Here is a 15,016-nt window from a genome sequence, read left to right as displayed (position 1 = left end):
GTGGAATCTTCATCCGGAAGTCTTTCAACTCCTAGTGGACAGATGGTGCCTACTGGACGTAGACCTCATGGTATCTCGACACAATCACAAGGTACCGATTTTCGGATCAAGTACCAGGGATCCTCAATCAGCATTCATGGATGCACTGGCTATTCCATGGAACTTTCGGCTGCCCTATGTGTTCCCTCTGGTGTCACTCCTGTCCAGGATACTACGGAGGTTCAAACAAGAAGGAGGAATACTACTTCTAGTCGCTCCAGCTTGGCCTCGAAGGTATTGGTTCTCAGACAAGCAGGGTCTCTCAACAAAGAGACCCCTTCTACTTCCGCAGTGTCTGGACCTTGTCCTACAGGGCCCCAGACCTGGCTAGACTGGCTTTGACGGCGTGGCTTTTGAAGCTTCACTACTGAGGGCCAAATGATTTTCCGAGGCAGTTATTCAGACTATGCTGAAAGCCTTTAAACCGGCATCTGCCCAGATTTATTGCAGAGTCTGGAATTCTTACTTCACCTGGTGTGCTGACAAGAATTATGAGACATGTCAATTCAGAACGTCCAGAATCCTGGCTATTCTGCAACGAGGCCTTGACCTAGGTCTTTGTCTGGCCACCCTCAAGGGTCACATCTCTGCCTTTTCGGTATGGTTTCAGAGGAAAATTGCATCATACCTAACTTTCATATTTTCACTCAGGGCGTACTTAGAAGACAGCTTCCCCATGTTCCTCCTGTGGCTCCATGGGATTTGACTGTTGTACTAAAGGTCCTGCAAGAGTCTCCATTTGAACCTTTTGAGTTGACGGACCTTAAATAGCTCACGGCCAAGGTCCTGTTTTTGCTGGCTATTGCCTCTGCAAGAAGGGTATCGGTCTTAGGGTGGACGACAGGACATAGTGCCTATTTGATTTTTCACAGTGACCGGCAGTTCTCCAAACTAGACCGGGTTATTTGCCTAAGGTGGTGTTATCTTTTGACCTTAACCAAGAGATTGTGGTTCCAGCCTTTATCTCTTCAGATTTGTCTTCCAAAGACCGTTCTTTGGATGTGGTAAGGGCTCTCTGTATTTATGTGGAAAGGACTGCCTCTATCAGGAGGTCAGATTCCGTTTTTGTACTGTTTGGTTTCCACAAACGTGGCTGGCCTGCGAATAAGCAAACTTTGGCAGATGGATTAGAATGGTGATTGCACAAGCTTATGTGCAGGTTGGACTTCCAGGTCCTGCTGCTACTAAAGCCCATTCTACTTGGTCTGTTGGACCCTCTTGGGCAGCTCGCCGTGGCGCGTCCACAGAACAATTGTGCAAGGCGGCTACATGATTCTCAGTGAACATGTTTCTTAGGTTCTATGCGTTTGATACTTCCGCCTCCCTTCCGTTTTTGGACGCCAGGTTCTCATGCCAGCTAAGGTGTGTCCCCTCCCTCGAGGAACTGCTTTAGGACATCCTCAATGTTTCCCTGTAGAACACAGTGTATTCTGCTGCAGAAAAGGAGATTTATGGTAGACTTCCTATGGTTAAATCTCTTTCTGCGAGGTACACTGGGTTCCACGGGGCACCCACCACAACACACTTATCTTCTTTGGGTTTGTGTGGCATTACCGTACACACATCATCCTTATTACTATTGAGAGAATAGAGGTAAAACACTGATGATTGAGGTGTAAAAGTGGATTATAACCTAGCAGATGATGATGATGATGATTGCAGTGTATCATATGGTGTATTGCATGTAAAGTACCTTGTTCCAAACCTACTCTGCTGTAGCAATATACCTTATATAAGGGTGAGTAACACATGTACAGGCTTACCAGCGTATGTGCGCACACATAAAGGAATGCTACCTTAGCAATGCTTCCAGGAGTAACGTTAGGAGACTTTTCTCTGATCCATCAGCTCATATGACTGATGTTATTGTTCATCTAGAATCTCCAATTCATACGATATGTTCCCCCTCCATTGTTTTACATTGGTGCTGACATAGGATTTGGCGAGTGACTACATCTCCATTTATACTTCATGGTTAGTTACCAGTACAAGAGAGAGATATATCTAAGTCTTATTATAATATTACATTTGTTATTGTGAGTGTTCTCAGGAGGGTGGACACAATGATACTCTGAGACACAATATTATAAAGCCTTCATTAAAAGTTATGTTTTATTATACAGACACATTTACAATTAAGTGTCCCAGAAAGTCGTCTTCTCCTATTGTTTACAATATTAATATTGTTACAGAAAATGTCACATTTCCATAATGTATTTTATTTCCAGCAGATGGACACACAAGCAGGAATATCTCAGAAGGACATCTAATGTTATCCCCAGATTGTGACATAAAAGATAATGACAGTAGACAGGATTCTCCAGGAGATAATCCCATTACCCCAATTATACATCCAGCTCTATCAGCTGATCCCCCTGATCCTGGGAAATGTTCTCCTGATCACTCTGATATTGGTGCATCTGTTACAGCTCTGAGAGTAAATACAGAGTTTCCGTGTTCTATAGATGCCAAATATGTTACACAGAACACAAAGATTATTACCCATCATCCAGCTAAGGCAGGTGAGAGGCCACTGATATGTTCTGAGTGTGGGAAATGTTTTACAGACAAATCAGGTCTTATTACACATCAGAGAAATCACACAGGTGTGAAGCCATTTTCATGTTCTGAGTGTGGGAAATGTTTTGCATATAAATCAGGTCTTATTACACATCAGAGAAATCACACAGGTGTGAAGCCATTTTCATGTTCTGAGTGTGGGAAATGTTTTGCATTCAAATCAGATCTTCTTAGACATCAGAGAAGTCACACAGGTGAGAAGCCATTTTCTTGCTCTGAGTGCGGGAAATGTTTTGCCCGGAAATCACAACTTGTTACACATCAGCGAAGTCACACAGGTGAGAATCCATTTTCATGTTCTGAGTGTGGGAAATGTTTTACATGCAACTCATATCTTGTTATACATAAGAGAAGTCACACAGGTGAGAGGCCATTTCCATGTTCTGAGTGTGAGAAAGGTTTTGCACGGAAATCACATCTTCTTACACATCAGAGAAGTCACACAGGTGAGAATCCATTTTCTTGCTCTGAGTGTGGTAAATGTTTTGTAAGTAATTCACATCTTGTTATACATCAGAGAGGTCACACAGGTGAGAAGCCATTTTCTTGCTCTGAGTGTGCGAAATGTTTTGCACGGAAACCAGATCTTACTACACATCAGCGAACTCACACAGGTGAGAAGCCATTTCCATGTTCTGAGTGTGGGAAATGTTTTGCACTCAAATCAGATCTTATTAAACATGAGAGAAGTCACACAGGTGAGAAGCCATTTTCTTGCTTTGAGTGTGGGAAATGTTTTACACAGAAATCACAACTTGTTAGACATCAGCGAAGTCACACAGGTGAGAAACCATTTCTATGTTCTGAGTGTGGGAAATGTTTTGCACACAAATCAGTTCTTATTAAACATGAGAGAAGCCACACAAGTGAGAACTCATTTCCATGTTCTGAATGTGGGAAATGTTTTCCATACAAATCATCTCTTGTTATACATGAAAAGTCACACATGTGACTTCTCTCATGTCTTGCTCTGAGTGGGGAAAATGTATTACACACAAATCACATCTTGTTACACATCAGCGAAGTCACACAGGTGAGAAGCCATTTCCATGTTGTTAGTGTGGGAAATGTTTTACACAGAAATCACATCTTGTTACACATGAGAGAAGTTACACACATGAGAGGCCATTTCCATACTCTGAGAAATAAATCAGCTCTTGTTGCACACAATAGACATCACTCAGGTGAGAAACCATTTTAATCTTCTGGAGTATACTTATCACTGCCATGCGTTCTTCAAGGTTCTTATCCTATCTCCTATGCATTTTGCAATATACATGCTACCGCAGGGTGAAACAGACTAAAAAGGAATTTTCAGGCGCAAATATGAATATATAAAAATGACTATGGGGTAAATTTACTAAGGTGGGAGATTTTTAGAACTGGTGATGTTGCCCATGGCAACCAATCAGATTCTACTTACCATTTATCTAGCTGCTTCTAGCAGATAATAGATATAATTTGATTGGTTGCTATGGGCAACATCACCAGTTCTAAAAATCTCCCACCTTAGTAAATTTACCCCTATATCTCTAGATTATTTTAGTAGCAGCAATTAGCCCAGTCGTGTCTGTGTGAACACTGATTTTCAACGTAGCAGCTCAATGGTCCAATTCAGTGGATCTCTAGCTTCCCATGTATGCAAAAGAAATGAATGGGGCTATTGCGCTGATTTACATTACTGTTACCAAGCAATACATTCTAGCTGGATGAAGATGCAACACTTTAAGGTGAAAAATGAATATCGCGATTTTTTTTCCCCACATAAAAAATTATTTTAAACACAATGGTCACACGTAAATATAAAAACAAGCAAATAGAATGACATTTAGAAGCAGCCAATGGAAAAGTGCGGTATATCTGATGAATTGCGTGTATCCTGTCTGGATGTGATCACCTCTCGGCTCTCTCTCTCCTGAGCCGGAGGTGTTTGAATAGCGGCTCTGTTCCTCTGCTATATGACGGGCCCGTCACTTACTTAGTTTGCGGCAAGCCAGTGTAGTCTCACCATAGGCGGTGCTGCTGGAATGCAGAGGTGATGATTTCCTTTTGGTGGTCCACGTCTCATGCTGGAGGGGTCACTTGCCTCTAATAGTATAGGTGTGGATGCCTCTGGACGTCCTCAGACTGAGCTGGATGATAGGAATAAACCTCAACCGGTTTCGCACCTCAGGGTGCTTTCTGAAAGAGTCTTGCTTAAACATAATTCATTAGATATACGGTACTTTTACATTGGGTGCTTCTACATGTGATTCTATTTACTTGTTTTTATATACAGGTTGAGTATCCCATATCCAAATATTCTGACACACGGAATATTCCGAAATACGGACTTTTTTGAGTGAGAGCGAGATAGTGAAATCTTTGTTTTCTGTGGCTCAATGTACTCACACTTTGTTTAATACACAAATTTATTAAAAATATTGTATTAAATGACCTTCAGGCTGTGTGTGTAAGGAGTATATGAAACATAAATGATTTGTGTGAATGTACACACACTTTGTTTCATGCACAAAGTTATTAAAACTATTGTATTAAATTACCTTCAGGCTGTGTGTATAAGGTGTATATGAAACATAAATGTATTCTGTGCTTAGATTTAGGTCCCATCACCATGGTATTTCATTATGGTATGCAATTATTCCAAAATACGGAAAAATCCCATATCCAAAATACCTCTGGTCCCAAGCATTTTGGATAAGGTATACTCAACCTGTATATATATATGTGTGTGTGACCATTGTGTTGAAAATAATTTTTTTATGTGGAAAACAAAAAATTTAAAAATCAAGATATTGATTGTTCATCTTAAAATGTTGCATCTTCGTTCAGCCAGAATTTATTGATTGGTAACAGGAATTTAAATCGGCACAATAGCCGCATCAATTTCTTTTGATATAATCAGCTGTCATGTCCTAATCTACCACTGCTATGCAGATGACCTGTCTCTTGCTCTGGGTACTGAGAACCCAGTACCAATCCTAAATGGTTGCTGAGCTCCAGGTGTTGGTGATGCCAGTTGCTGGCAATAGTGGAGAAGACAGGGTGGCTGGCAGTATTGGTGGTGGCAGTAGTGGGGGAGACAGGGCGGGCGGCAGTGTGGGGAGACAGGGCAGTAGTGGGGGGAGACAGCGCGGGTGGCAGTAGTGGGGGGAGACAGCGCGGGTGGCAGTAGTGGGGGGAGACAGCGCGGGTGGCAGTAGTGGGGGGAGACAGCGCGGGTGGCAGTAGTGGGGGGAGACAGCGCGGGTGGCAGTAGTGGGGGAGAGACAAGGTGGATGGCAGTAGTAGGAGAAGACAGGGTAGGTGGCTGTAGTTGGGGGACACAGGGTGGAACGCCGCAGTGCAGTACCAGGGGCTGCTGGAGGTAGTAAAGAGGTGTATGGGTCCCACACAGAACCAGTTGATAATTAGAGTTAATTATTATGCTTCCTTATTTCTAATTAATCCCTCGGGGATGGAACCGCAATGTGTGTGTCCGCGCAGCCACTGTGCATTTTGCCACCCATGGCAAACTGTGATGCCGTCCACTATGAATGACCCCCATAGGCTGTTGTGCAGGGGGTAAAGTATTTTTTAAGTTTAAAATATAGACAACAATATGTGTATTAAAGATATGAAATAAAATCGTTGAAAAACAAATGATTTCCGGTGTGATTTTGGCTGTGTCCGATTTTAACAGCTCATCTAAATAGTTGGATGATATTACGGGGGATGGAGGGGTCTCTCTGTGTAAATAGTTTTATCATTTGTTGGTTTTAAATAAATTATGTCTGTTCAAATGTTGTTTATTTTACTTATAGGTGAATTAGGTTTTTTGTATTTAAAAAAATAACTTACCTGACCCTTTCCTGGAAATGTCCATGTATGAAGGTATGGGAGATACCTGCTAAAGTCCCTCCTACTTACATTTGGGAGGTCCGGTTGTTTTGAGGGAATTAGCAGCAAATATGAAATTATACATTGGCTCCATAACGTCTCGCTGACATTCTGATTTTTGCAAAAATATGTTACACAAAATGACATTTGCATTAACAACTATTAATTAGGCAAGAAAAACACAACACAATTTAAAAAAAAAAATCTTTAGATACAAAAAATTAAAGAAATTCACCAATTCTTGTCTGGACTCATTGACTCTATCAGGAGAACAAGAGACTTTTTAGCAAGGACTATGCCAACAGTAACCAGTAGAGAAGGGCTGACCAAACCAGTCTTTGAGATCTACAAACAGTACAAATTTTCCAGACCACCTAGCTGGTGCACAGGTGTAGTCATTACTAATTAAGATGTGCTGCATTCATTCCTAACTGACAATTCTACAGATCTCCAGGAGGCCTGGAAAACATGAACTGTTGGTAGATCTCGAGGACCGGTTTGGCCAGCCCTGCAGTAGAGGAACCAGGCGTATCCCACAGAATATCAGTGCTGCCACCATACATGGGGGAGAGAAGATAAAGGGCAGATTTCTGAACAGTGCTTTTAGAAGGAACACAAGAAGTGAATAGATCACAATGATCAGAAGTCCGGGACAATGAGGTCAAGAAACCAACACTGTGGTACTAATGACCTCAATACAGGTCACTTGAAGCAAGAGACTAGGGTAAGGGCAACAACAATTTTTTTAAACACAACTGAAAATCCTGTTTGAAAAAAACTAATTATTAATGAAAAAATCGAGAACCGTCCAGTACAGAGGACTGTGTACTCAGCATGTCTAAGACTGTGTACACATGGCGCGATGCACCGCACAGCCGGACATTGACTACTAGACGCCAATATAGTCAATGTTGGGATGCCTGCACAGTCTACTATTCCTTGCGATGCCGATCCCGCACATCGACACCACAAGGACTATACACACGGTGCGATATGCACTATATTTTCTTATGATTTTGACTATATGGTGAAAATCAAAAGAAATATTGCACCGTGTGTACACAGCTAAAGTACATACCACTGGACGACGATCTGGAATGGGAGGAGGGGGTGGGCTGTGTGGGTGCCAGCAGAAAACAGCTCATCTGTTGGGGGTTTCCCATCGCATACTGCAGGGGTTGGTGATGTAGGTGGGTGGGGGCATATTGGTATCCGTTCACATGGTCAGCCATGTTATGGTCGACAGTCATTAGGTCGACCACTATTGGTCAACACTGACATGGTCGACACATGGAAAGGTCAACATGAGTTTTGTAACTTTTTTTCTTTTGGGGAACTTTTCCATACTTTACGATCCACGTGGACTACGATTGGAACGGTAATCTGTGCCGAGCGAAGTGGTAGCGGAGCGAAGGCACCATGCACGAAGTATGGCGAGCCATGCGAGAGGACGCTGTGCACTAATTGGGGTTCCCAGTCACTTTACGCAAAAAAAACTCATTTTCATGTGTCGACCATTTTCACGTGTCGACCATGTCAATGTCGACCAATTGTGGTCGACCTAATGACTGTCGACCATTCATACCGGAAGCGGAAGCACCTAACAGGAGGCGTTCTCTCACATGTGAAGGGATATAAAGGTCTGTGAACGGGGTGTGCTGCAGTTATAGGAGATGTCCTCTCCCCTTTATAAATACTTGGGATAAGGTTGGTTTATTATCCTCCCTGCGCTATCGCCCCTCGGTGTCTGATGCCGGTAGTCTGGCTTGTTAAAGCCTTTGTTGTGTAATGATTGACATCTGCCAATGAAATGCAATATCCTGAACCGGTTCTGGAACCTTTACTTATGATTATATGAAATGGAGTAGGCATACATATACAGTGCATTAATGCAGAAATCACTATTGTATGAATCAAATATATAAAGTACCGTGGTGCAAAATCATTCAGTACATGTGAAAGTTCCGTGCACTCAGCATCTAATACGGAGATGAATGAGATATCCAATGATCACTATCGGTGGTAGAGACCGGCATCCCGTATCTCTACAATGGCTACAAGTCTGTGTAGTCTTGAGCGCTACCGTTGTGGCCGTTCGTCTCAGATGGTGGGACTCAGACATTGTTCAGGATGAACACAGGGGCTCCGGGCTGACTCCGCTCTGTCTGCCATGCCTGCGTCCTCGGTTGGTCTTGTTCCAGACTTCCCCGGGAGCTTGCGTCCTGCACCTGGCTTGTTGTTGCCTGTCCCCAATATCCCTCATGGACTACGAGAAAAGGATTTACCGGTAGGTATTAAAATCTTACTTTCTCTTACATCCTAGAGGATGCTGGGGTCCATATTAGTACCATGGGGTATAGACAGGTCCACTAGGAGCCACTGGCACTTTAAGAGTTTAATAGTGTAGGCTGGCTCCTCCCTCTATGCCTCTCCTACCAGACTCAGTTTAGAAAATGTGCCCGGATGAGCCGGTCACAGCTAGGGGAGCTCCATAGGAATTTTTCTAGTTTTTTTCTTCTTAGAGTTAGGCACAGGGAGGCTGCTGGCAACAGCCTCCCTGCTTCGTGGGACTTAGGGGGGCAGTAGTGTCCAACCCTGAGAGGTTAATGGCCACTATCTCTATTGACAGGACACTGAGGTCCTAAGGGTGATGATCGTTAGCCGCCCGAGACAACCGCTCACTCCCGCAGCATGCCGCCACCCCCTAATGGAGCCAGAAGTTTCCAGTGGCGAGTGAGTCACCAGCTCCCTGGACAGGAGGGGAGCTGATGTGAATGGCGGCTACAGCGTAGGAGCGCAGTACTAACCACTCCGGAGAGCTCAGCGGTACACAGTGTGGCACTGAGGGGTGCCCTGAGCCAGCGCAGATACCCTCACTGGTCATCAAGGCTATCAGGGACCTCGGTAACGCTGCTAGCAGAATCCTCAGGCCAGTATAATACTTTGAAAGTGCGGGAAGAGGCATCATTTCCAGGGGACGGAGCTTCTCCTCAGAGTGGACCCAGCAGCGTTAAGCGCCATTTTTCTCCCTGCAGATGCAGCTCCAGAGACGCTGACAGTCCCTCCACACGACTCCAGCTATCCTGTGCGGTACCAAGGGGTTGCAGAAGGGGGGGGGGGGCTGTGTCTTGCTGTGTAGTCTATTAAGGGTACACAGTCAGCGCCAGGTGGGATATACTGCCTAAATAAGCGCTGGCTCCAACCTCTGTGCTTCTCTGAACGATTTTGGGGGGGAACTGTGTCTGACATTTTTACTGTGTGAGTGTGGGTGTATGCTTGCTCACTGACCCATGTCCGGCATATCTTATGCTGCAGAGGATGCTTCTACAGAGGAGTCCATTCCATGTACCCAGGAATATAATGTATTGTCTCAGATTCCTGTTTCTGAGCCAGAATGGCTGATTTCTATTAAGGGAATGATCTCTCAGATCTCTACAAGGGAAGACCATACTGAGACTGAAACTAAAGGAGTCTATGGCAGTTTGGTCCGGTTCCATTTACATCCCTTCTAAATTCCCTAGCGTATACCCAAAGAAACGTGCGCTTGCCCAGATTATGCAAGATGACACAGATACCGACTCTGACACAGCAGACAGTGATGGGATGTGCTGAGGGGGGCGGCATCCCTTGCAAAGGGGGTGCAGCTGATGATTGAGGCCATTACAACTTCCCTGTGTCCAAAGTTAAATCCTGGGAAAACCCGGAGAAGAAATTCCAGATCCCCAAAAGGGTACTGGTTGCTTTTCCCTTCCCTGAAGAGGATAGGAAAAGTTTGGAGACCCCACCCAAAGTTGACGCCTCTGTTTCCAGACTGTCAAAAAAGTTGGTTTTACCTGTCCCGGGTTCTACTGCATTGAAAGAACCGGCTGATCATAAGATTGACACTATGCTCAAATCCATATACACTGCTTCAGGGGGCATTAATGCCTACTATTGCCTGTGCATGGATCTCTAAAGCTATAGTAAGGTGTTCAGGCATGGTACTAGAGGGCTTAGATACAATGGATAGAAGTGAACTGTTTTTACGCAACATACAGGATTCTGCGGGGTTCATGGTGGAATCCATGAAGGATCTGGGTACGCTGAATGCAAGGTTATCTTCCATGTCTGTCTCAGCTCGCGGGGTGCTCTGGCTACGCCAATGGTCTGCCGACGCGGAATCCAGGAGAAGTGTGGAGAACCTACCCTACACAGGTCAGGCTCTATTTGTGGAAGTGTTGGATGCATGGATTTCCACGGCAACCGTGGGTAAGTCCCCTTTTCTTCGCTCAGCTCCGCCTTCTATGAAGAAACCATTTCTTCATAGCACCGAGGGTCTTCACCAAGGTGATAGCAGAGAAGATGGTTCTCCGCAGACAGGGAGTGAACATAATTTCATATCTGGATGATCTGTTGATAAAGGCATCGTCCAGGGAGAAGTTGTTACAGTCCATTACTCTCACGACTCATTTGCTCAGGGAACACGGTTGGATCCTGAACCTTCCAAAGTCACATTTGGAGCTGACAAGGAGATTGTCTTTCCTGGGGATGATCCTCGACACGGAAGTGCAAATGGTGTTTCTACCAGTGGAGAAAGCGTTGGTGATACAGTCAATGGTCTGGGATGTCATGAAGCCTGCCAGGGTATCAGTTTATTAGTGCATGCACGTTCTGGGGAAGATAGTTGCCTCTTACGAGGCTCTACAGTATGGAAGATTTCATGCTCGGTCATTCCAACTGGATTTCCTAGACAAGTGGTCGGGATCTCACCTAACCATGCACCAGAGGATACGTCTTTCGCCGAAAGCAAGGATTTCACTCCTCTGGTGTCTGCAACTGCCTCACCTTCTGGAGGGCCGCAGGTTTGAGGTTCAGAACTGGATCCTTCTAACCATGGATACAAGTCTCAGGGGTTGGGGCGCAGTCACCCAAGGGGAAACCTTCCAAGGAAGGTGGTCAAGTCAGGAATCCCTTCTTCCAATAAACATCCTAGAACTAAGAGCAGTGTACAATGGTCTTTTACAAGCAGCACCACTTCTGCAAGATCAGGCCATTCAGGTACAGTCGGACAATGTAAATGACAGTGGCCTACATAAACCAACAGGGCGGAACGAAGAGCAGAGCTGCAATGTCAGAGGTGACAAGAATCTTCCTCTGGGCAGAAAGGCACGCACTGGCGCTGTCAGCGATCTTCATTCTGGGAGTGGACAACTGAGAAGCAGACTTCCTCAGCAGGCACGATCTCCATCCAGGTGTAGGGGGCCTCCATCCGGAGGTGTTCACAGAGCTGACCAGTCGTTGTGGTGTGCTTTAAATAGATATGATGGCCTCGCGTCTCAACAAGAAACTTCGGAGGTACTGTTCCAGTTCGAGAGACCCACAGGCAGTGGCGGTGGATGCCCTGGTAACGCCGTGGGTGTTCAAGACAGCGTATGTGTTCCCTCCACTTCCACTCATTCCAAGAATTCTAAAGCTTGTAAGAAGAACAAGAGTTCAGGCGATCCTCATTGCTCCGGACTGGAAAAGGAGGGCTTGTTACGCGGATCTGCTGGATCTACTACTGAAAAAGTCCTCTTCGGGAGGATCTTCTGCAACAGAGGCCGTTCACTTATCAAGACTTACCACGGCTACGTTTGACGGCATGCAGGTTGAGCGGCAGATTTTAGCTCGGAAGGGTATTCCGAACGAGGTTATTCCTACCCTGATACAGGCTAGGAAAGGAGTAACGTCTAAACATTACCATCGAATTTGTAAAAGGTATGTGTCTTGGTGTGAATACAAGAAATTTCCTGCGGTGGAGTTTCAACTTGGATGGTTTCTCCTCTTCCTGCAAGCAGGTGTGGATATGGGCCTGCGGTTGGGATCCATAAAGGTCCAGATTTCGACTTTATCCATTTTCTTCCAGAAAAAAATTGGCTGCCCTTCCTGAGGTTCAGACCTTTTTGAAAGGGGTTCTGCATATCCAGCCTCCCTTTGTGGTACCAATGGCACCCTGGGATCTTGACGTGGTGTTGCATTTCCTGCAATCGGATTGGTTTGACCCTTTATAGGAGGCTGAGGTCAAGTTTCTCAAGTGGAAGGCTGTCACATTGTTGGCCTTGGCTTCTGCGCGTAGTGTGTCAGAATTGGGGGCTTTGTCCTGTAAAAGCCCCTACTTAATCTTCCATGAAGATAGAGTGGAGCTCAGGACGCGTCAACAGTCCCTTCCTAATGTTGTGTCGGCTTTTCATATCAAACAACCTATTGTGGTGCCACTGGCTACGGACTCCTCAATTGCTTCAAAGTCCTTGGATGTTGTGCAGGCTTTGAAGATCTATGTGAAGAGGACTGCTCGTCACAGAAAATCGGACTCTCTGTTTGTCCTTTATGATCCCAAGAAAATTAGGTGTCCTGCTTCTAAGCAGACGATTTCTCGCTGGATTAGGTTCACTATCTCGCATGCATATTCTACGGCAGGATTGCCGTTCCCAAAATCTGTTAAGGCCCACTCTACTCATAACGTGGGTTCTTCCTGGGCGGCTGCCCGGGGTGTCATGGCTTTGCAGCTTTGCCGTGCTGCTACTTGGTCGGGGTCAAACACATTTGCTAAGTTCTACAAGATCAATACTTTGGCCTCTGAGGACCTCAAGTTTGGTCAATCAGTTCTGCTGGAGCCTTCGCGCTCTCCCTCCCATTCTGGGAGCTTTGGTACATTCCCATGGTACTAATGTGGACCCGAGCATCCTCTAGGACGTAAGAGAAAATAGGATTTTAATTACCTACCGGTAAATCCTTTTCTAGTAGTCCGAAGAGGATGCTGGGCGCCCACCCAGCGCTTCGTTATCCTGCAGGGGTTACTTGGTTCAGTACTGCTTTGTTACTAGTTAAGTACTGCATTTTTTTTACTGGGTTCAGTAATATTTAAGCTGTTGCTGAGTTTTCAGGCTAGTTAGCTTGGATTTGCCTTGTTTGTGTGAGCTGGTGTGAATCTCGCCACTATCTGTGTAATAGCCTCGAAGTTGTCCGTCTCCTTGGGCACAGTTTCTAGCCTGAGTCTGGTAGGAGGGAAATAAAGGGAGGAGCCACTATTAAATTGTTAAAGTGCCAGTGGCTCCTAGTGGACCCGTCTTTACCCTATGGTACTAATGTGGACCCCAGCAACCTCTACGGACTGCGAGAAAAGGATTTACCGGTAGGTAATTAAAATCCTATTTTCTTGCTTGAACTTCCATAGTACCCTGGGCAGGAGTGACACTGGAGGGAACACGTATGGCAGCTGAAAGTTCCATGGAATTGCCAGTGCGTCCACAAGCGCTGCTTGAGGATCCCTTGATCTGAAGACCGAAACCTTGTGATTGTGTCAAGACGCCATCAGGTCCACATCTTGTAGGCCCCACTTGTCTACTAGGAGTTGAAAGACCTCTGGATGAAGACTCCACTCTCCAGCATGAACATCCTGACAACTGAGGAAATCCGCTTCCCTGTTGAGGACTCTGGGAATGAACACTGCTGATATTGCTGGATGATGGCGTTCCGCCCAGTGGAGGATTTTTGATACTTCCAGCATTGCCATGCGGCTTCGAGTACCAACTTAATGATTTCTGTATGCCACCATGGTGGCGTTGTCCAACTGTACCTGAACAGGCCTGTTCTGTACCAGAGGCAGGGCAAGTGTTAACGCACTACCCTTAATTCTAGAATGTTTATGGGGAGGAGAGATTCCTCCTTGGTCCACTGACTCTGGAGAGAGTGTTGCTCCAACACAGTGCCCCAACCTCTCAGACTGGCATCCATTATCAGCAGGACCCAGTTGGAGATCCAGAAAAGGCGGGCCCAGCTCAGCTGTCGGTCCTGTAACCACCAGCTCAGTGACAGACTGACCTCCGGAGTCAAGGAGATCATGTGAGACCTGACCCGTGAGGCTGGCCATACCACTTGGAGAGGCTTAACCTCTGTAGAGGGCGTGAATGAAATTGAGCGTACTCCACCATGTCGAAAGCCGACACCATGAGGCCTAGTACTTATATCGCCGAGTGTATCGACACTCCTGGGTGAGAGAGGAAGTATCTGATTTTGTCCTGGAGTTTCAGGACTTTCTCTGGAGACAGAAACAATCTCTGTGTGTGTGCAGTTGATCTCCCAGGTGCACCATGCTCCAAGCAGGGACCAGAGAGGACTTTTTCCAGTTGATGAGCCAACCATGGGCTTGTAGGAATTGGACCGTCAGTTCCAGATGACTGAGGAGAACATTTTGGGAGTTCACCAGGATCAGTTAATTGTCCAGATACGGTAGGATCCTGACTCCCTGATGGCGGAGATGAGCCGTCATCATGGCCATTACCTTGGTGAAGATCCAAGAAGCCGTGATCAGTCCAAACGGCAGAGCCTGGAATTGGTAATGTAGGTTGCCAATAGCAAACTGCAGATATTGCTGATGTAATATGGCAATAGGTATGTGCAGATAAGCATCCTGTATGTCCAGGGATACCATATAGTCTTTGGGTTCCATGGCCAGTATAACAGAGCACAACATTTCCATCCGGAATTTGGATACTCTCAC

General features: G+C 45.6%; 1 protein-coding gene across 1 annotated transcript in view; it reads left to right on the top strand.

Moving 5' to 3' along the window:
- The window catches only part of LOC134984430 (oocyte zinc finger protein XlCOF6.1-like), a 213,781-nt gene extending 209,800 nt beyond the window's left edge, over window positions 1-3,981 (top strand). The window contains exon 2 of the mRNA XM_063950011.1: window positions 2,268-3,981. Coding sequence (XP_063806081.1) covers window positions 2,309-3,571 — 1,263 coding nt within the window. The 5' untranslated portion in view covers window positions 2,268-2,308 and the 3' untranslated portion in view covers window positions 3,572-3,981. The remainder of the gene's footprint in view (window positions 1-2,267) is intronic.
- The last annotated feature ends 11,035 nt before the right edge of the window (window positions 3,982-15,016 follow it).

Source organism: Pseudophryne corroboree (assembly GCF_028390025.1).
Source record: "Pseudophryne corroboree isolate aPseCor3 chromosome 3 unlocalized genomic scaffold, aPseCor3.hap2 SUPER_3_unloc_54, whole genome shotgun sequence".
Lineage (NCBI taxonomy): Eukaryota > Metazoa > Chordata > Amphibia > Anura > Myobatrachidae > Pseudophryne > Pseudophryne corroboree.
The sequence above is the reverse complement of the archived record's forward strand: the minus strand, read 5'-3'. Positions and strand labels throughout refer to the sequence as shown.